Below are 17,956 nucleotides of genomic sequence, written 5' to 3'. Positions count from 1 at the left end.
GAGTGCCCCAGGACTATCCTCAGTCCTCTTCCCTCCTCTACCTATACCTTTCACTATCTGAACTCACTCTTTGTGATCTCATCCCGGCTGATGGCTTTCAAGACCATCTATATGCTGATGACTCCAAATTTATATCTCAATCCCAGATTTCTTTCCTAGTCTTCAGATTCTTATATCCAACTTCCTGTTCCACAATTCCACTTGGATATTTAGTAAAAATCTCAAATGAATCATTTTGAAAACTGAATTCCTGATCTTTCCTCCAGAAGTTTTTATGCTAACGGCCTTTCCCATTTCAGCTGATGACAGTCCATCTTTTCAGTTGTTCAGGCCAGAAACCTTGGAGTCAGCCATGACTCCTTCATCCCCTCTCCGCTCACCTCTTGTCACCTCCTCTCCCACATCTCATCCCAATCCATCAGAATATCTTATAGGTTTACCTTCAAAATACATCCAGAACCTGACCATCTTTCACCCCCTTCTCTGCTACTAAATTGATCCAAACCAGCATTATCTCCTGCTTGGATTACTGCTATCAAAGGCTTCCTTACTGGTTTTTCTGCTTTTACTCTTCTTTCCCTTGCAGTCAGTCTGTTCTCACAAAAGCAGCCAGAGTCATCCTTTTTAAATGTAAGTCAGATCATGGCATTCCTCTGCCCAAACCTTACAATGGCTTTTCTGTCTCACTCATATCTTTATAATGATCTTACTGATTGCCTCCATCCCCAACTGATCTCTGATCTAATTTTTGACCCTTCTCCCTCTCGCCTCACCCTCCAGCTACACTGGCCTCCTTATTTTCCCTTGAACATGCCATATCCACTTTTACCTTTTCACTAGCTGTTCTTTATCTGACTCCTTTACCACCTTCTAGTCTTTGCTTAAATCACCTCTTCAGTGAGACCTACTTTGACTATTTAATACTGTGACTTAATCCTTCTTACCCTCTCCTGCCTTTTTTTAATAGCACATAATACCTTCTAGTATACTATGTAATGTACTTATTTATTATGTTTGTTGCTTATTATCTCCTTCTCCAACTAAATTGTAAACTCAAGGACAGACATCTTTGTGTGTTTTGTTCACTGAGGTATCCCAAGCACCTAGAACAGATCTGGCATATAGGAGGCCTTACTACATGTTTGTTGACAGTTAAAAAGCATAACTATCTTTATGGACTTAATTTTATGCACTTAAGTTCTTCCTTTTATTGAATTCTGTGATATATGCAACTAAGATTAGTGTGTGTTAAATTCACTTAACTATGGAATTGAAATACCTAGAACAGAATAGACACTCAATAAATATCTGTTGAATGAGTAAATGAATGATAGAGTTCCACAGTATTACTTAATCAAAGGATTTGAGAACATTTTTATTGCCCATTTATTCATCATATATTGAGTGCCTCCAATAACTGAGGCATAGTGCTAGATACTGGGAATGCAGCAGTAAAGAAACAGTTATAGCTCCTGACTCCTAGAGTTTATAGTCTAATACTACATTATTCCCTAAGAACAGACAGAGCTGCAAAAGTGGAATTATTAGATTAAAACCCTAATCGAATTTGGCCTTTATTAAACCTACTGACACGTTACTTTCCAAAAACATTGGATTAATTTTTATTGCTATGAGCTAAGTATAAGTTTATGAGGCTTATTATTGTTTCAAAATGTTACTAGTATTAAGTTTTGTTTTTTGTGTTTTTTAAATTTATTTATTTATTTATTTTTGGCTGTGCTGGGGCTTCGTTGCTGTGCGCGGGCTCTTCTGCTGTGCGCGGGTGTCCCCTGCATTGGCAGGCAGATTCTTAACCACTGCGCCACCAGGGAAGTCCCTAGTATTAAATATTATAGTTTTTAAATTTTTGCTAATTTTGTAGATAATAGTTTTATAGTTTTAAAACTAGTTTTAATTTATTGTTTTACTAGAAAGGCTGAACAGGGAGTTCCCCGGCAGTCCAGTGGTTAGGACTCGGCACTTTCACTCCCAGGGCCTGCGTTCAATCGCTGGTTGGGGAACTAAGATCCTGCAAGCCATGCAGCACGGCCAAGAAAAAAAAAGGAAGGAAAGAAAAAAAAGAAAGGCTGAACATTTTTCTGTGTTTATTAATTTTTCTCCTTTGAACATTGTCAGTTCCTTCCCAATTACCTATTAGTTAACAGTGGTTACATTATTTCCCTTTTTCTTTTTTTTTAAATAAATTTATTTATTTACTTATTTTTGGCTGCATTGGGTCTTTGTTGCTGCACACGGGCTTTTCTCTAGTTGCGGCGAGCGAGGGCTATTCGTTGTGGTGCACGGGCTTCTCATTGCGGTGGCTTCTCTTGTTGCGGAGCACGGGCTCTAGGTGCACGGGCTTCAGTACTTGTGGCTGGCAGGCTCTAGAGCACAGGCTCAGTAGTTGTGGCCCACGGGCTCCAGAGCTCAGGCTCAGTAGTTGTGGTGCACGGGCTTAGTTGCTCTGTGGCATGTGGAATCTTCCCGGACCAGGGCTCAAACCCTTGTTCCCTGCATTGGCAGGTAGATTCTTAACCACTGTGCCACCAGGGAAGTCCACATTATTTCCTTTTAAAAAACTTTTAACAGCTTATTGAGGAGAGGCTAGAGTATGGTTAAGAAATTATCTCTGCCCAACCACTGGAAGAAATAAAAACTAGGAGAGTCTTCTGTTTAGGTACAGACTCTAGCAGGTGCCTATTTCACAGTATTCTCCATAGTCTCTTTCCTTGGCTCCTTTGCTCTTTTTGTTCTTTTTTTTTATTCTTTCTATTCTCTTTATTTTTTGTAGACTCTAACTCATCAGTTCTACTTCTAGGAATTTTTCCTAACAAAATAATGAAATTCTGCTTCTAGAAATATATCTTAATGAAAATGTGAAAAGATATGTACACTGGCTTGTTCAGGGCTATATTGTTTAGACTGTCCATAAGTTGGGAAAAAAACCTAAGCTTCTGTCAGTAGTGAATTACTTAAATTAATTATGCAGTGACCCAAAAATACAATGCTATGTGTGGCCATTAAAAGTAATGATGTGGATCTGTATTTTTGACAGGACATGTTAAGTGGGGAGAAAATGTTACCAGCAGTATTTATGATATGATCCCATATTTGTTTTTAAGATACATACATATTTATATGTGCATGGAAAAAAAGCCTGGAAAACATACCTCAAAATATTAATAATGTTTTATTTGAGTAGTGGGATTACTGATGATTGTTATTTCCTTTTTGTCGTCTTTTTACATTGTCTGAATCATTTTATAAAGTATGTGTATTTGAGTGTATTTAGTCTTTATAATCAGTAAAGAATAATAAAGCTCTTTTCCATTTTGAAACAAATCATAGTGTGGGTTTGGAGAAAGGGCTACGGAAAGTGCAGAATGAGTTAATCCAGCATGGTACTGGCATGAACAAATACAAGAAGTGCTTTAGAATCAAGGATAACGGGACAGATAAAATGAAGGAGAACAGGTCTCTTGTTGGCATTTGGCTCAGGAAAATTGAAAGACTGACCACACATTATCTCTGAACAGTGCCTAGGAGTCACCAGCTGAATTGGCTCTTTGAATCTAAATCCAAAGTTTGAGGCTCAAACCAGAGCTACATAAAATTCCGTTAAGTGAAGATAATTAAAAAGCAGGACTTCCCTGGCGGTCCAGTGGTTAAGACTCCATGCTTCCACTGCAGGGGGCACGGGTTCGATCCCTGGTTGGGGAACTAAGATCCCGCATGCCACGCGGCACGGCGAAAAAATAAATATTAAAAAAAAAAAAAAAGCAGTGCTTCTCCCTGATACAGGAGGGCGAAGGAAGAAGAAGTAAGAGATTAGCAGGAAATAATGAATCCAAAGTCTGCAAGGGGTAAAGCATCTGTGACCTGGAAACAGGAGGGATAATAGGGGACATTTGGAAAGTCATGCTTAATATTTCTTTGCATAGTTAAATGATTAACATGAGGCTCTGCCCAGAATTTGCTTCAACTCAGAATTTACCTCTCACTATTATAGAAAGTAATTTTTCACTTGAGTTGACTTTGTGCTATGGAGCTGTTTTGGTAGTGGACGTTGGAACTAAAAGGCCAGGCTATGAAAATTCATTATAACAACAGGCCACTCACTCTAAATTTCAGGAAACCAAAAGTTAAAGAAGCTCTGGAGGTCACTAATAGTTTTTTTGCTTACTACTCTACCCTCCGCACGTAATTCACACATAGTAGTTGCTCAGTGAATATTTGTTGGATAAATGAGTGCATGAATAAGTACGTGAATGAGTGAATGAATGATTCTGGTTACCGGAGTCTTTATTTAGTAAACTGTGATAAAAATGTATGAGCATTCATTGTTAGCTAAATAATATATGCATCTCTGTGTAGCAATTATAAAGTCTCATCATGACCAAACTGATAATAATAATAATATATTACATTTGCATTGCCATTTTGAAAACATTTTTTCATTCATTAGTTTGCTCATAGCTGGAGAAGAGATGGCAAGGATATTATTATTATTTTTTTAAAGACAATACTTTCATGTCACCATTTGGAACACCTGGCGTCCCAGTCTGCTCTTAATCATCAGAATACTTAATTTATAGTCAAATGTCAAGTCATCTTTGAGCCTGTGTCCTTATCCCCAGCCAGGAGCCTGTGTCCTGTATCCCCAGGCCCAATATATTCCTTGAGTTGTGGGTAACTGCATAAAAGCTACAGTATCCCACCTTAGGAGGTCGCAGAGATGGGATGGAGAGGGGAGAGTGGCAAGTTGAAGAAAGCCATAGGCAAAGTCCAATCAGTAGTCATTAGAGGGCAAGAAAGGCCCAGGATGTCAATAATCACAGGGGAAAGGAAATGTTGAGGACAAAATCTGAAGGAGAATGAAGGGTGGGAGAGGCCTGAGCCCAGAGGCAGTCTTGATCCAGAAGAGGTCAACCTGAGTCAGGAACCCTGGAGGCTGTGAAGCAAAGGGCAATGGATTAGGGGAATCAGACATCACAGAAGAGTTGGACAAGCTTGTACCCATTGGAGAAGGTAACAACACCGCCCATGACGTGTAGCAGCAGCAGGAACAGAGTGAGGTTTCTCTAATGCATGGACCCATAGACTTTAAGTAGCAAGTTGACAAGGGTCATGTACAGAACACTGCCAGCAGCCCCATGTAGACATAGTACAGGATCCCCAAGTCTAGATGCAGGCCAAGAATTGGGCAGAAGGCTTGGCTACCAAAAAGGTCATGTTGCCAAAGTTGGTGAAATAGACCATGAGGAGAGGTAGTGTGAGGCAGCTGTGGGCAGCAGCAGCAGCTTATAGCGCCAGTGCAGATTCAATACATCATCTGCGAAGCCCAGGAAGATTATGCAGCAGATGGCAAGGAGCACACTTCATGGTGAGGGAAGGCTTTACACTGCTCCTCCACAAAGCAGTTCAGGAAAGGGAAAGGGGTGAAGCAGAAGAGGATGATAAGGCAAACAGCACCACTGATCGCTCCCTGGGACTCTAAGAATATTAATTTTTTAAAGCTTAATGACTGATTTACCTTTGTAATTTCTAACATGAATATCGACCATTCATATATGCAAAAGATTGGTTTTGTTTCATATCTAAGAATAGTGCCAGAACTGTCTTAAAATTTTCCACCCATTGATGTCATAAGTAATGTATCATTAGTTTTTTTGTAACATAGTGAATTCTTTGATAGATTCATGGGACGAATGATAATAACTCAACAAATGGAAGAAATTGTAAGGTAAGAATAAATTTGCATTATCCAATCGCTTTTAAGTGAGAATTGTTTGGGGGAGGGACTAAAATCAAGTTAAAGGGAGATTAGATAAGTAAGCAGCATATCATGGGAAAGGGTTAATTTAAAAACATTTAGCATTTCATCTTCTAGTAATTTCTAGCAGCAGATGAGATGAGGATGAAGCAAATGCCAGGAAATGACATCAAAATCATTTAGTAAGATTATTTATGTACTCGTATTTCTTTGTCTGATATATTAGGTAGTAACATAAAGGAATCATAGTGGTCCCTATCCAGATCCTTACACATCTAAACCTACCACCACATAAGTCTGTAATACAAAAAATGTCTTATGTAATATTTAACAAATAAAAATGTTATGGTCTTCTTCACTTCAAAATCATTCCTTACAAACTAGAATATTTATTGGCCAATAACTTCTTATATACTCTTCTGATTGGTTATTTGGTTGGTTGGTTGTTTTGATTTGTTTTCCCTCAATATTCAGGTTAATTTCTGGTATGTACATGAAAGGCTTTGGGTCATTTCAAAGATTTTCTAATAGGGTGAGATTACATTGTTACTCATGACCACAAAGCTGAATTTAGAATAAACCTTGGAATCAGCCCTTGAACTTCTAATTAACGTAGCACTCCACCTCTTTTCTGGAGACGTTCAATTTATACTGACTGCATGAAATAAGTCACTGACATAAAGAGTTGAATATTTTTTAAAATGAAATCCTTAAGACAAGCTACCAAAAATATGCATCAGCATGGATTCACATTTTTAATAAAAGTCAACACAGGAGCACTTTCAATAAACTGTGTAACAAGGTCTTTGTAAGTGTAGGACCCCTGCTGAATAACAGTGGCTGGGTTTTATTTTGATTTCTGTAGTGACATACTGGGATGCATGTGTGGATACATAGTATGAATTGCATTAAGATATTGTGGCTGGTAAAGGAAAAGGTCAATTATGTTACCTTAGCAGGTAGAATGGTTTTAAAAAAAAAAGAGAGCCGTGTTCTTTGCTAAAGCAACCAGAGTGAACTGATGGATTATCTTTTAATTTGAAGCTTTCTATCATTATATCCCAATTTTATATGCCAACATGAGCTCAAAGTTTTTCTATTCATTGCTGGAACCAAAACCAAGTAGAAAAGAGCTATAATATGGCTCCTGAATTATTGATTTTGTAATATCCATTCAGTGTGCTCCAGATACAACTATATAATAAAACCATACTTGTTAACCATAGCCCAAACACCTGGCCTCCCCCCCACCCCCGCTGTGTTCATTGGATTATTTTTTTTACAGTGTTTTAGGTTTGCAGACCTCTTCAGAATTGGTTCAGATTCTGTTTGATTTGGATAACTGTATGTATATTTCAGAGAAGCCTTATGATAAGGAATATCAACAAAATTAAGGCTTTTTTACTTATCCATACCAGAGTATTACCATTTGCTATCACTAAGAAAATACAATTTTCCTTTCTAGTTATTTCTTCTCGTTTTATATCTCCTTTATGGAGAGAAATTCAAACAGCAAGAAGACCTGTGCTCCAAGAAGTATGCAATGCAAGTAGTCAAGTTGTAGTGTTGATCTTGCCTAGAAAAAGTACTAACTCACTTACTATGTTATCTTTTATAACCTAGTATAATTTTAATTGTGCAGAACTCATGCAGTTATATACAAATCATACTACAATTTATGTTTATTTTGCATTTTTTTCTTCACGCAACCTTGTTTACACTGCATTTTAATTCTGTATTTTCCCTTTGAAAACTGTTAATTGATTTTGCTCAAAATTTTAAAATTTTATCTTCTGTAAAACATTTTAAAGTCATTGCTTAATTTTTGGTTTTGTTGAGTTTTATGTTTAAACTTCTAAAACAAGTGGCTTTGTGATTTTATCTACAGGCATAGTCTTATTTCTGAGCCATTAATCTTAAAATGACTGAAATGCTAAGGCAGATATTTGTTGTTATGGTAACTAACATCATGATTGACCTCGACAGCTTTACAGTAGCAGAGATTTTGGTTTTATATGAAAGCATTGTTATAAGTATAGCTGAAGTACCTTCTGTCTGCTAAAGATGCCATTTTAAAATTAATTGAAATTTTAATATATTCAATGGTTTTGGTTATTTTTTCCCTAGACCTCTGGGGCCAGAGAGTCTCTTGCTTCGTGGAGCCAGATTAAAAAACACAAAAGAAATTTTTGGTTTGTATATATTGAAAATTTAAAATTATAGATTTGTTTTGATGCTTTATATGAAGTATTTTTAAAAGCACAGCATTTGTGGTCTTTTGGTTAGATAATTTATTGTCTATGATAATTTTCTTTCAAAGATGGTATTAATATAATTTTGTGTTGTATTTTTTGTTAATTCCTATTTTTGAGTAATAGGTTAGAACCTTGCTCTTATATTTTCTTCGTGAATACTTCATGCTAAGATAATTCTGGCACTTCTGTTAATGGTGTTGAGAACTATATACTCTGACACCTTGGTGCAGTAAACCACTTGTATAATTCCATTATGATTATTCTTAGATTGGATTGTTAAAACTGCTGACTCATTTGTTCATCCATTTATTCATTCAATGAAATCTTATTGATCTGTGACTATATAACAGATACTGTTGGAACATACACTGACTGGATCAAAAGGATGAATAAATAGTGGTCTTGCATTGTCGAGCTGAACTAATTCACTATGCTCTGAGTCAACTCTAGGTAAATTGTGAAGTCAGTGATAACCTGTGGCTGTCAACTGGCTCCTCGCCTTTCAGGAATGGCCCGTCGTATTCTGGCCAGCTTATGTTATTCACTGAATATTTACAGCTTTTGAGCTCTTCTTCCTCAGTCTCTTGTTTCCTGTTTACTGTACTGTATCTTATCTCTCAGTATTAGGCTCTCTGATAAAGAATTCCATATATTTTTTAAAAAGGAAAATAACTAGTATGGCAAAGATGTGGAGAAATTGGAACCCTCATACATTGCTGGTGGGAGTATAGAATGTTGCAGCTGCTGTGGAAAATAGTTTGGCAGTTCCTCAATAAGTTAAACATAGAATTACCATATCACTCAGCAATTCTGCTTCTAGCTATATACCCTAAAGAATTGAAGACAGGTGCTCAAACAAAGGCTTGTATGAGAATGTTCATAGCAGCACTGTTCACAATAGCCAAAGGGTAGAAACTGCCCAAATGTCTATCAACTAATGAATGGATAAACAAATTGTAGGATATCCAAGTAATGGAATATTATTCATCCATAAGAAATGAAGTACTGATACATGCTACAACATACATAAACTTTGAAAACATTATGCTGAGTGAACGAAGTCAAACACAAAAGGCCACATATTGTATGATTTCATTTATACTTAAAATACCCAGAATATGCAAATTCATAGAGACAGAAAGTAGATTAGTGGTTCCCAACAGCTGGGGAGTGGAGGGGAATTGGGAATGATTGTTTAATGGGTACAGGGTTTTTTTGGCGGGGGGCGGGTGATGAAATAGTCTCAACTTAGATTAGGATGGTTGCACAACATTGTGAATGTAACTAAGTGCCACTGAATTGTATTAAAAAGGCAAACTGTATGTTATGTGTATTTTACCACAATTTTTAAAAGGGGACCATAGTAAAGTTTTAATGGCAGAAGCCAGAGAAAATCTCCAGGGCTTTTAGGCCCTCTCGTGTAATGCTGTATTTTAACAACTCTCTAGCAGTAACACCTTTCACACTCTTAAAATTTAGGAAATGTGTGTTTGAATGCCTTTAAATGAGTCTGCTATTTTCCTCAGCACAACCTCTCTGTGTTGTACCATTTTGTCTGATTTCTCACATTTCTATAATTTTGGTGCCCTTTGTCATTTGAGTTGTAATCCCTGCCTTGGAAGGATAATTCCAATAGTGAAAATTCCAGTTATTGATCATCTTTCTGTTTCTAGGCATTTTGCTAATCTGTCACACAACTCTCATACCAGTTTTATTAGATATTTTTCCCATTTAAAGATGGGGAAATTGAGACTCAGAAAGATTAGATAACTTGCTCAAGGTCACGGAACTAATAAGTGGCAGAGCTAGCCTTCAAACCAAGCTCTAACTCCAAAGTTTTTTAATAAGACTGGTCTTACCCCAGTTTTAGTCCCCTTATTACTGTCATTCTCATCTCAGTCATTCACATAGGCACGTATTTTTTAAATAGCACTTTCCTTGTGTTTATTTCATTTACTCTGGCAGATTCCATATTATCTTTCCAGTGTTTATGAGATTATGTCTAGACTCCAGATTCTGGCATTCAAGGTCTTTCAAACTGACGCCAATCCATTGTTACAGCCTAACAGAAAGTGCTTTTCTATTTCTTTGTCAACACTGTTTGCTCTGTCTATTATAGCCTTCCCTGCCTTCTTTATCTTTCCGAATTCTTTCCTCCATCAATTCCAACTCAAATAATACCTCTTTCATTCAGATATCCCAGTTGTAATTCAGGAACAGAACCCACATGCCTTCCTCATTCAGCAGGTTGAATGACTGGAATTTCCCAAAATTGCACTTGGAAAGCCTTTTTTTAAAAGACTCCAGAAAGACTTAAAGGAAAGCCAAATTCTGACAACTCTCAGATGATACAGTTTCTTAGATTTTCTTTCGTGCTAGTGAGTACATTTCTTTTGTGAAATATGGTAGAGGATTATCTTAAGACTGTTTTGTTTTGCAGGTGTTGCTGTGTATACTGGAATGGAAACTAAGATGGCATTAAATTACAAGAGCAAATCACAGAAACGATCTGCAGTAGAAAAGTAAGAAAACTATTTTCATTTATTTACACATAAATATGACTTTTTAAAAATTTATTTATTTGCTTGCAGTGGGTCTTAGTTGGCGGCAGGCAGGCTCCTTAGTTGTCGCTTGAGGGCTCCTTAGTTGCAGCATGTGAACTCTTAGTTGTAGCATGCATGTGGGATCTAGTTCCCTGACCAGGGATCAAACCCAGGCTGCCTGCATTGGGAGCGCAGAGTCTTAACCACTGAGCCACCATGGAAGTCCCAATATGACTATTGATATGTATATTATTCTATATGTATAAAATGTGTATATAAAAATATATATTTCAAGTCAACAAAAGATAGTATCCTTGAAGATAGGGATGGTTTCTCATTTTTATTTATTTAATTTTAATTTATTGAAATATAGTTGACATAAAATATTATGTTAGTTTCAGGTGTAGTACATAGTGATTTGACATTTGCATACATTATGAAATGATCACCACAGTAAGTCTAGTAATTGTCTGTCCCCATACAAAGTTATTGCAATATTATTGACCATATTCCTTATGCTGTATATTACATTCTCATGGCTTACTTGTTTTATAACCCAAGGTTTGTACCTCTTAATCCCTTTCACCTATTTTACCCATCCCCCCAATACCAGCAAGCAACCACCTATTTGTATCTGTGAGTCTGTTTTCATTTTGTTTTGTTTTGTTTGTTTTTTAATATTTATTTATTTATTTATTTGATGTGGACCATTTTTGAAAGTCTTTATTGAATTTGTTACAATGTTGCTTCTGTTTTATGTTTTTGGGTTTTTTTTGGCTGTAAGGCATGTGGGATCTTAGTTCCTCAACCAGGGACTGTGTGTGTATTCTTAGCTCCCTGACCAGGGATCGAACCCGCACCCCCTGCATTGGAAAGCAGAGTCTTAACCACTGGACCACCAGGGAGGTCCCTGTTTTGTTTTTCTAGATTCCACATATAAGTGAGATCATACGGTATTTGTCTTTTTCTGTCTGACTTATCATAATGACCTCTAGATTCATCCATGTTGTCACAAATGGCAAGATTTCATTTTTTTTCTCCCCCAGAGAAAAGACTCTTGGGAGTCTCCCTGCCTAATGGGAGACTTAGGCAGGTTTATTGGCTATGGGGAAGTACCAACATAAAGGGTGTACCAGTGAGCCACTGCCACCAAATTGCTGCATCATAAACTGTCCTACAACTCATTCACTTCCATTCATTGTCACAGATGAGTGGATTGGCTGAGGGTCAGCTGAGCTCTGCCGGGAGGAGCTGGGATGACTCAGCGTTGCCTCTCATGTCTCTCTTCTTCCTGGGACAGGCTAATGCAGAAGTGTCCTCCTCTTCTTCTTCTTCTTTTTTTTTTTTTTTTTTAATGATTTATTTATTTATTTTTGGCTGCATTGGGTCTTCGTTGCTGTGTGCAGGCTTTCTCTAGTTGCGGCAAGCGGAGGCTACTCTTCATTGCTGTGCGAAGGCTTCTCATTGCAGTGGCTTTTCTTGTTGCGGGGCATGGGCTCTAGGCGCGCGGGCTTCAGTAGTTGTGGCACACGGGCTCAGTAGTTGTGGCTCGCGGGCTCTAGAGCACAGGCTCAGTAGTTGTGGTACACATGTGCTTAGTTGCTCCGTGGCATGTGGGATCTTCCCAGACCAGGGCTCAAACCCATGTCCCTGCGTTGGCAGGCGGATTCTTAACCACGGCACCACCAGAGAAGCCCACTATAAGCATTTTGAACGGTAGTTAACTATAGTAAATATGCTTGTAATCTTATGTATCTGTTCTTTTATTGCTAGTAAATGGATTGAATTGAATGGTCATTTCTTAAAAACAAAGACTGTGTCCTTTAAATAGCTACTGTAATATCTTATATATTGATATTTAGTATCTTATTTAATACCAATGTTAATTTCCAAACAAATGAGTATAGTAACATATAATTGATACACTTTATATTCTCTTTCTTCATTTCAGGTCAATGAATACATTTTTGATAATTTATCTAATAATCCTTATTTCTGAAGCCATCATCAGTACTATCTTGAAATATACATGGCAAGCTGAAGAAAAGTGGGATGAACCTTGGTATAACCAAAAAACAGAACATCAAAGAAATAGTAGTAAGGTACTTCATGGTGTTCTTGACTCTGTTACAAAGAAAATTTTATTCTTTGGAAATTTTATTTCTTTTAATGCTTTGGTAGTGACTTCTGATAGGAGTGACCACTGTCATCCCTAAAACTATCACTATTCAAGGGTGACAAAAGGATATTGCACGTGAAGAGTAGCCAGCATGTTTGTACTGGTATGCTTTTTACATTTTACAGCATAAGCAGTTATATTCCCTATGGCATGACTTGAATAATTAAAAGAGATCACAGACATTTAAGTCATCTGTATTGGCATTCCACTTCAGTACTACAAATTGAAATTTTTATTCTATTTACTGTATGTAAATAGAATTTTCAATTCTATCAGAATAATTCAAGGAGTTTTACTGTCTATATTGGTGGTATGAAGTAAATACAAATTATGTCATAAAAAGTTTTAAACTGATTAAATATGGACTACCAGGAGAAGTTAACCTGCAATTTTGGTAAATTGTTCTCCAAATTTCACTTTAGATTAAAGTACAAATATTGGAAGATAAGTCTGAATCTCAAGAGACCAAAAAGCAGATAATCACAGGAACATATTTTCAGTATCATTTACAATTAGGTATTTTATCTTTTACAGAACATATTTTAAAATGTGGAACTGCTATGCCATTGAAGTAGGCTATTCCTGTGTAATCTGTAATTGAGAGTTTTAATTTCTAGCAATTCTAGCCTAGCAATTATTTTACATTTTTAAAATTACAGTCAATTTTTAGTTATCTGTGATTTTGATGTGTAGAAATAGAATGGTAAGTATGCTACAGAGGATCTAATTATAATTTTGCCGTAAGTAATTTCAGTCACACCAGGCTTTTTTGGTAGCTTCTAAAAAGTAACAAATTAAGTAATTTGGTTTTAACCTTTTTTCTTTTAATTTGTTCAAGATTCTAATGAGCAATAAAATAACCAAAGGAGATGTGTTAAAAAGACAATTCAGTAAATGAATTTCAATTCATGAGACTTTGCTTCAGAATATAGTTGATGGTCTGTTTAGATATGAAACTATCTGATAATTTTCTTCATATTTTTCTCTTATCAAGCAATCATTTTTTTCCCCTAGATTCTGAAATTTATTTCAGACTTCCTTGCTTTTTTGGTACTCTACAATTTCATCATTCCAATTTCATTATATGTGACAGTCGAAATGCAGAAATTTCTTGGATCATTTTTTATTGGCTGGGATCTTGATCTCTATCATGAAGAATCAGATCAGAAAGCTCAAGTCAATACTTCTGATCTGAATGAAGAACTTGGACAGGTAAAAATGATCCCTTTTTTTTCTAATTTGTTATTTTTATCAAAATAATGTGTACAAAGACTAATAAAACTAAATATTACAAGGCTTATACCAAAAAACAACCCCACTTTCTTTGCTCCACACCTAATTTCTTGTTTCCCATTTTGAAATCTTAAGCTGTTTCTTTCATTATTTAGCACTGTATTTCTATATAGTATTCTTTCTTGATTTTTAAATTTGAGACATTATTTACTATGGAATATAGATATAATACTACACTACTCCTTCTACACACATACCCAGACATATACCCACTTTGCCTCCCCATGACACCCCAGTATTGTTAAATCACAATTTGGGATTTAATAAATATTCATTTACCTTATTAAGACTGTTTTGATATTATTTACTAATTCCTAGTTCTCTTTGTTTGCTCTGTAATACTATACTTACATTTTTCTTTCTTATGTATTTTGGTTTTGCTGGAGTTAATTGCTCTGCTTTTTATTTGCTTAATTTTCAATTACCACAAACAAATCTCTGACAAGTATATGAACCATCTCTCCATGTATTTCAAACACACCAGGTAATCTAGGATTTCCTTTCTCTTTCTTGTTATCTTGCTCACTTTCTGTTTTGAAGCCTTTTATTTTTCTGCTTCAATTTGGACTTCTTTCTGGGCCTGCTTCTCAGCTGTCACCGTGGACTTGCTTTTCCATCACCCTAGAACTTCCTTTGTCTCCCACCCGTTTTGGATTTCCTGTGTTCTGGATCCCATGTCTTCTCACCTGTTGCTTATTCTCTTATTTTGGTGGAACACATCTCCTAATAACTTGAAAAAGGATGCATAACAGGGAAATATTTTGAGACTTTGCATGTCTGAAAATATCTTTATTCCCTTCTTACACCTGATTAGTAATTTAGCTGGGTAAGGACTTCACTGGTGGTCCAGTGGTAGGGGATCTGCCTTGCAGTGCAGGGGACGTGGGTTTGATCCCTGGTCAGGGAACTAGGATCCCACATGCCGCAGGGCAACTAAGATCCCACGTGCGGCAACTACTGAGCTTGCGCACTCCATCGAGGAGCCCGCGCACCGCAATGGAAGATCCCGCATGCCTCAACGAGGATCCCGTGTGCTTCAGCTAAGACCCAACACAGCCCCCCAAAAATAAAATATTAATAAAATAAATAAATAATAAATAAATCTTTAAAAAAAATAATTTATCTGGGTAACACATCCCAGGTTGGAAATTATTTTTCCTCAAAATTTCAAAAGCATTTCTCCATTTATTTCTAGCTTCCAATGTTTTTTTGAGAAATCCAATGCCATTCTGATTCTCAGTTCTTTATGTGAGATCTGTTGTTTTATCTCTGGAAGTGTTTAGTGTTTTAGGATCTTCTCTTTGTTCAATGAATCTGAAATTTTATGATGATATACCTTGGTGTGAGTCTTTTTTTTTTTCTTTCATTGGGCAATAAACTCTGTGAGCCCTTTTAACCTGGAAACACAAGTCCTTCAGTTCTAGGAATTTTTCTTATATTATTTCTTTGGTAAAGTGTCTTTTTATGTTTTGTGGGATTTTCTTTTGAAATTTATTATTTTGGATGTCAGACCATTTATCTTGATTCTCTAATTTCTTTGACTTTCAATTTTAATTTCTCTGTTTTTATAATCTTTCTGGGAGAATTCATGAACTTTATCTTTTCACCTATCTTTTTTTTTTTTGCTTTGTTTGTTTTTTTATACTGCAGGTTCTTATTAGTCATCAATTTTATACACATCAGTGTATACATGTCAATCCCAATCGCCCAATTCAGCACACCACCATCCGCACCCCACCGCAGTTTTCCCCCCTTGGTGTCCATACGTCTGTTCTCTACATCTGTGTCTCAACTTCTGCCGTGCAAACCGGCTCATCTGTACCATTTTTCTAGGTTCCACATACATGCATTAATATACGATCTTTGTTTTTCTCTTTCTGACTTACTTCACTCTGTATGACAGTCTCTAGATCCGTCTGCGTCTCAACAAATGACTCAATTTCGTTCCTTCTTATGGCTCAGTAATATCCCATTGTATATATGTACCACATCTTCTTTATTGATTTGTCTGTCGATGGGCATTTAGGTTGCTTCCATGACCTGGCTATTGTAAATAGTGCTGCAATGAACACTGAGGTGCCTGTGTCTTTTTGAATTACGGTTTTCTCTGGGTATATGCCCAGTAGTGGGATTGCTGGATCATATGGTAAATCTATTTTTAGTTTTTTAAGGAACCTTCATACGGTTCTCCATAGTGGCTGTATCAATTTACATTCCCACCAACAGTGCAAGAGGGTTCCCTTTTCTCCACACCCTCTCCAGCATTTGTTGTTTGTAGATTTTCTGACGATGCCCATTCTAACTGGTGTGAGGTGATACCTCATTGTCGTTTTGATTTGCATTTCTCTAATAATTAGTGATGTTGAGCATCTTTTCATGTGCTTCGTGGCCATCTGTATGTCTTCTTTGGAGAAATGTCTCTTTAGGTCTTCTGCCCATTTTTGGGTTGGGTTGTTTGTTTCTTTAATATTGAGCTGCATGAGCTGTTTATATATTTTGGAGATTAATCCTTTGTCCGTTGATTCATTCGCAAATATTTTCTCCCATTCTGAGGGTTATCTTTTCGTCTTGTTTATGGTTTCCTTTGCTGTGCAAAAGCTTTTAAGTTTCATTAGGTCCCATTTGTTTATTTGTATTTTTATTTCCATTTGCCTAGGAGGTGGATCAAAAAATATCTTGCTGTGATTTATGTCAAAGAGTATTCTTCGTATGTTTTCCCCCTAAGAGTTTTATAGTGTCCGGTCTTAACATTTAGGTCTCTAATCCATTTTGAGTTTATTTTTGTGTATGGTGTTAGGGAGTGTTCTAATTTCATTCTTTTACAGGTAGCTGTCCAGTTTTCCCAGCACCACTTACTGAAGAGACTGTCTTTTCTCCATTGTATATCTTTGCCTCCTTTGTCATAGATTAGTTGACCATAGGTGTGTGGGTTTATCTCTGGGCTTTCTATCTTGTTCCACTGATCTATGTTTGTTTTTGTGCCAGTACCATATTGTCTTGATTACTGTACCTTTGTAGTATAGTCTGAGGTCAGGGAGTCTGATTCCTCCAGCTCCGTTTTTTTCCCTCAAGACTGCTTTGGCTATTCGGGGTCTTTTGTGTCTCCATACAAATTTTAAGATGATTTGTTCTAGTTCTGTAAAAAATGCCATTGGTAATATGATAGGGATTGCATTGAATCTGTAGATTGCTTTGGGTAGTATAGTCATTTTCACAATATTGATTCTTCCAATCCAAGAACATGGTATATCTCTCCATCTGTTGGTATCATCTTTAATTTCTTTCATCAGTGTCTTACAGTTTTCTGTATACAGGTCTTTTGTCTCCCTAGGTAGGTTTATTCCTAGGTATTTTATTCGTTTTGTTGCAATGGTAAATGGGAGTGTTTCCATAATTTCTCTTTCAGATTTTTCATCATTAGTGTATAGGAATGCAAGAGATTTCTGAGCATTCATTTTGTATCCTGCAACTATACCAAATTCATTAATTAGCTCTAGCAGTTTTCTGGTGGCATTTTTAGGATTCTGTATGTATAGTATCATATCATCTGCAAACAGTGCCAGTTTTACTTCTTCTTTTCCAATTTGTATTCCTTTTATTTCTTTTTCTTCTCTGATTGCCGTGGCTAGGACTTCCAAAACTATGTTGAATAATAGTGGTGAGAATGGACATCCTTGTCTCGTTCTTGATCTTAGAGGAAATGCTTTCAGTTTTTCACCATTGAGAATGATGTTTGCTGTGGGTTTGTCCTATATGGCCTTTATTATGTTGAGGTAGATTCCCTCTATGCCCACTTTCTGGAGAGTTTTTATCATAAATGGATGTTGAATTTTTTCAGAAGCTTTTTCTGCATCTATTGAGATGATCATATGGTTTATATTCTTCAGTTTGTTAATATGGTGTATCACATTGA

The 17,956-nt window shown here is 36.5% G+C and overlaps 1 protein-coding gene across 10 annotated transcripts in view; it reads left to right on the top strand.

Moving 5' to 3' along the window:
* The window catches only part of ATP11B (ATPase phospholipid transporting 11B (putative)), a 141,171-nt gene that overhangs the window by 41,203 nt on the left and 82,012 nt on the right, over positions 1-17,956 (top strand). For all 10 annotated transcript variants that reach the window (XM_082393906.1, XM_082393907.1, XM_082393904.1 and 7 more), the window contains 5 exons: positions 5,696-5,743; positions 7,901-7,965; positions 10,469-10,550; positions 12,523-12,673; positions 13,765-13,962. In XM_082393906.1, the coding sequence (XP_082250032.1) occupies positions 5,696-5,743; positions 7,901-7,965; positions 10,469-10,550; positions 12,523-12,673; positions 13,765-13,962 (544 nt within the window). The remainder of the gene's footprint in view (positions 1-5,695; positions 5,744-7,900; positions 7,966-10,468; positions 10,551-12,522; positions 12,674-13,764; positions 13,963-17,956) is intronic.

Source organism: Balaenoptera borealis (genome assembly GCF_965194805.1).
Source record: "Balaenoptera borealis genome assembly, chromosome: 5".
NCBI classification, from domain to species: domain Eukaryota; kingdom Metazoa; phylum Chordata; class Mammalia; order Artiodactyla; family Balaenopteridae; genus Balaenoptera; species Balaenoptera borealis.
Note: the sequence above shows the minus strand (reverse complement) of the source record. Positions and strands in the feature narration are given on the sequence as shown.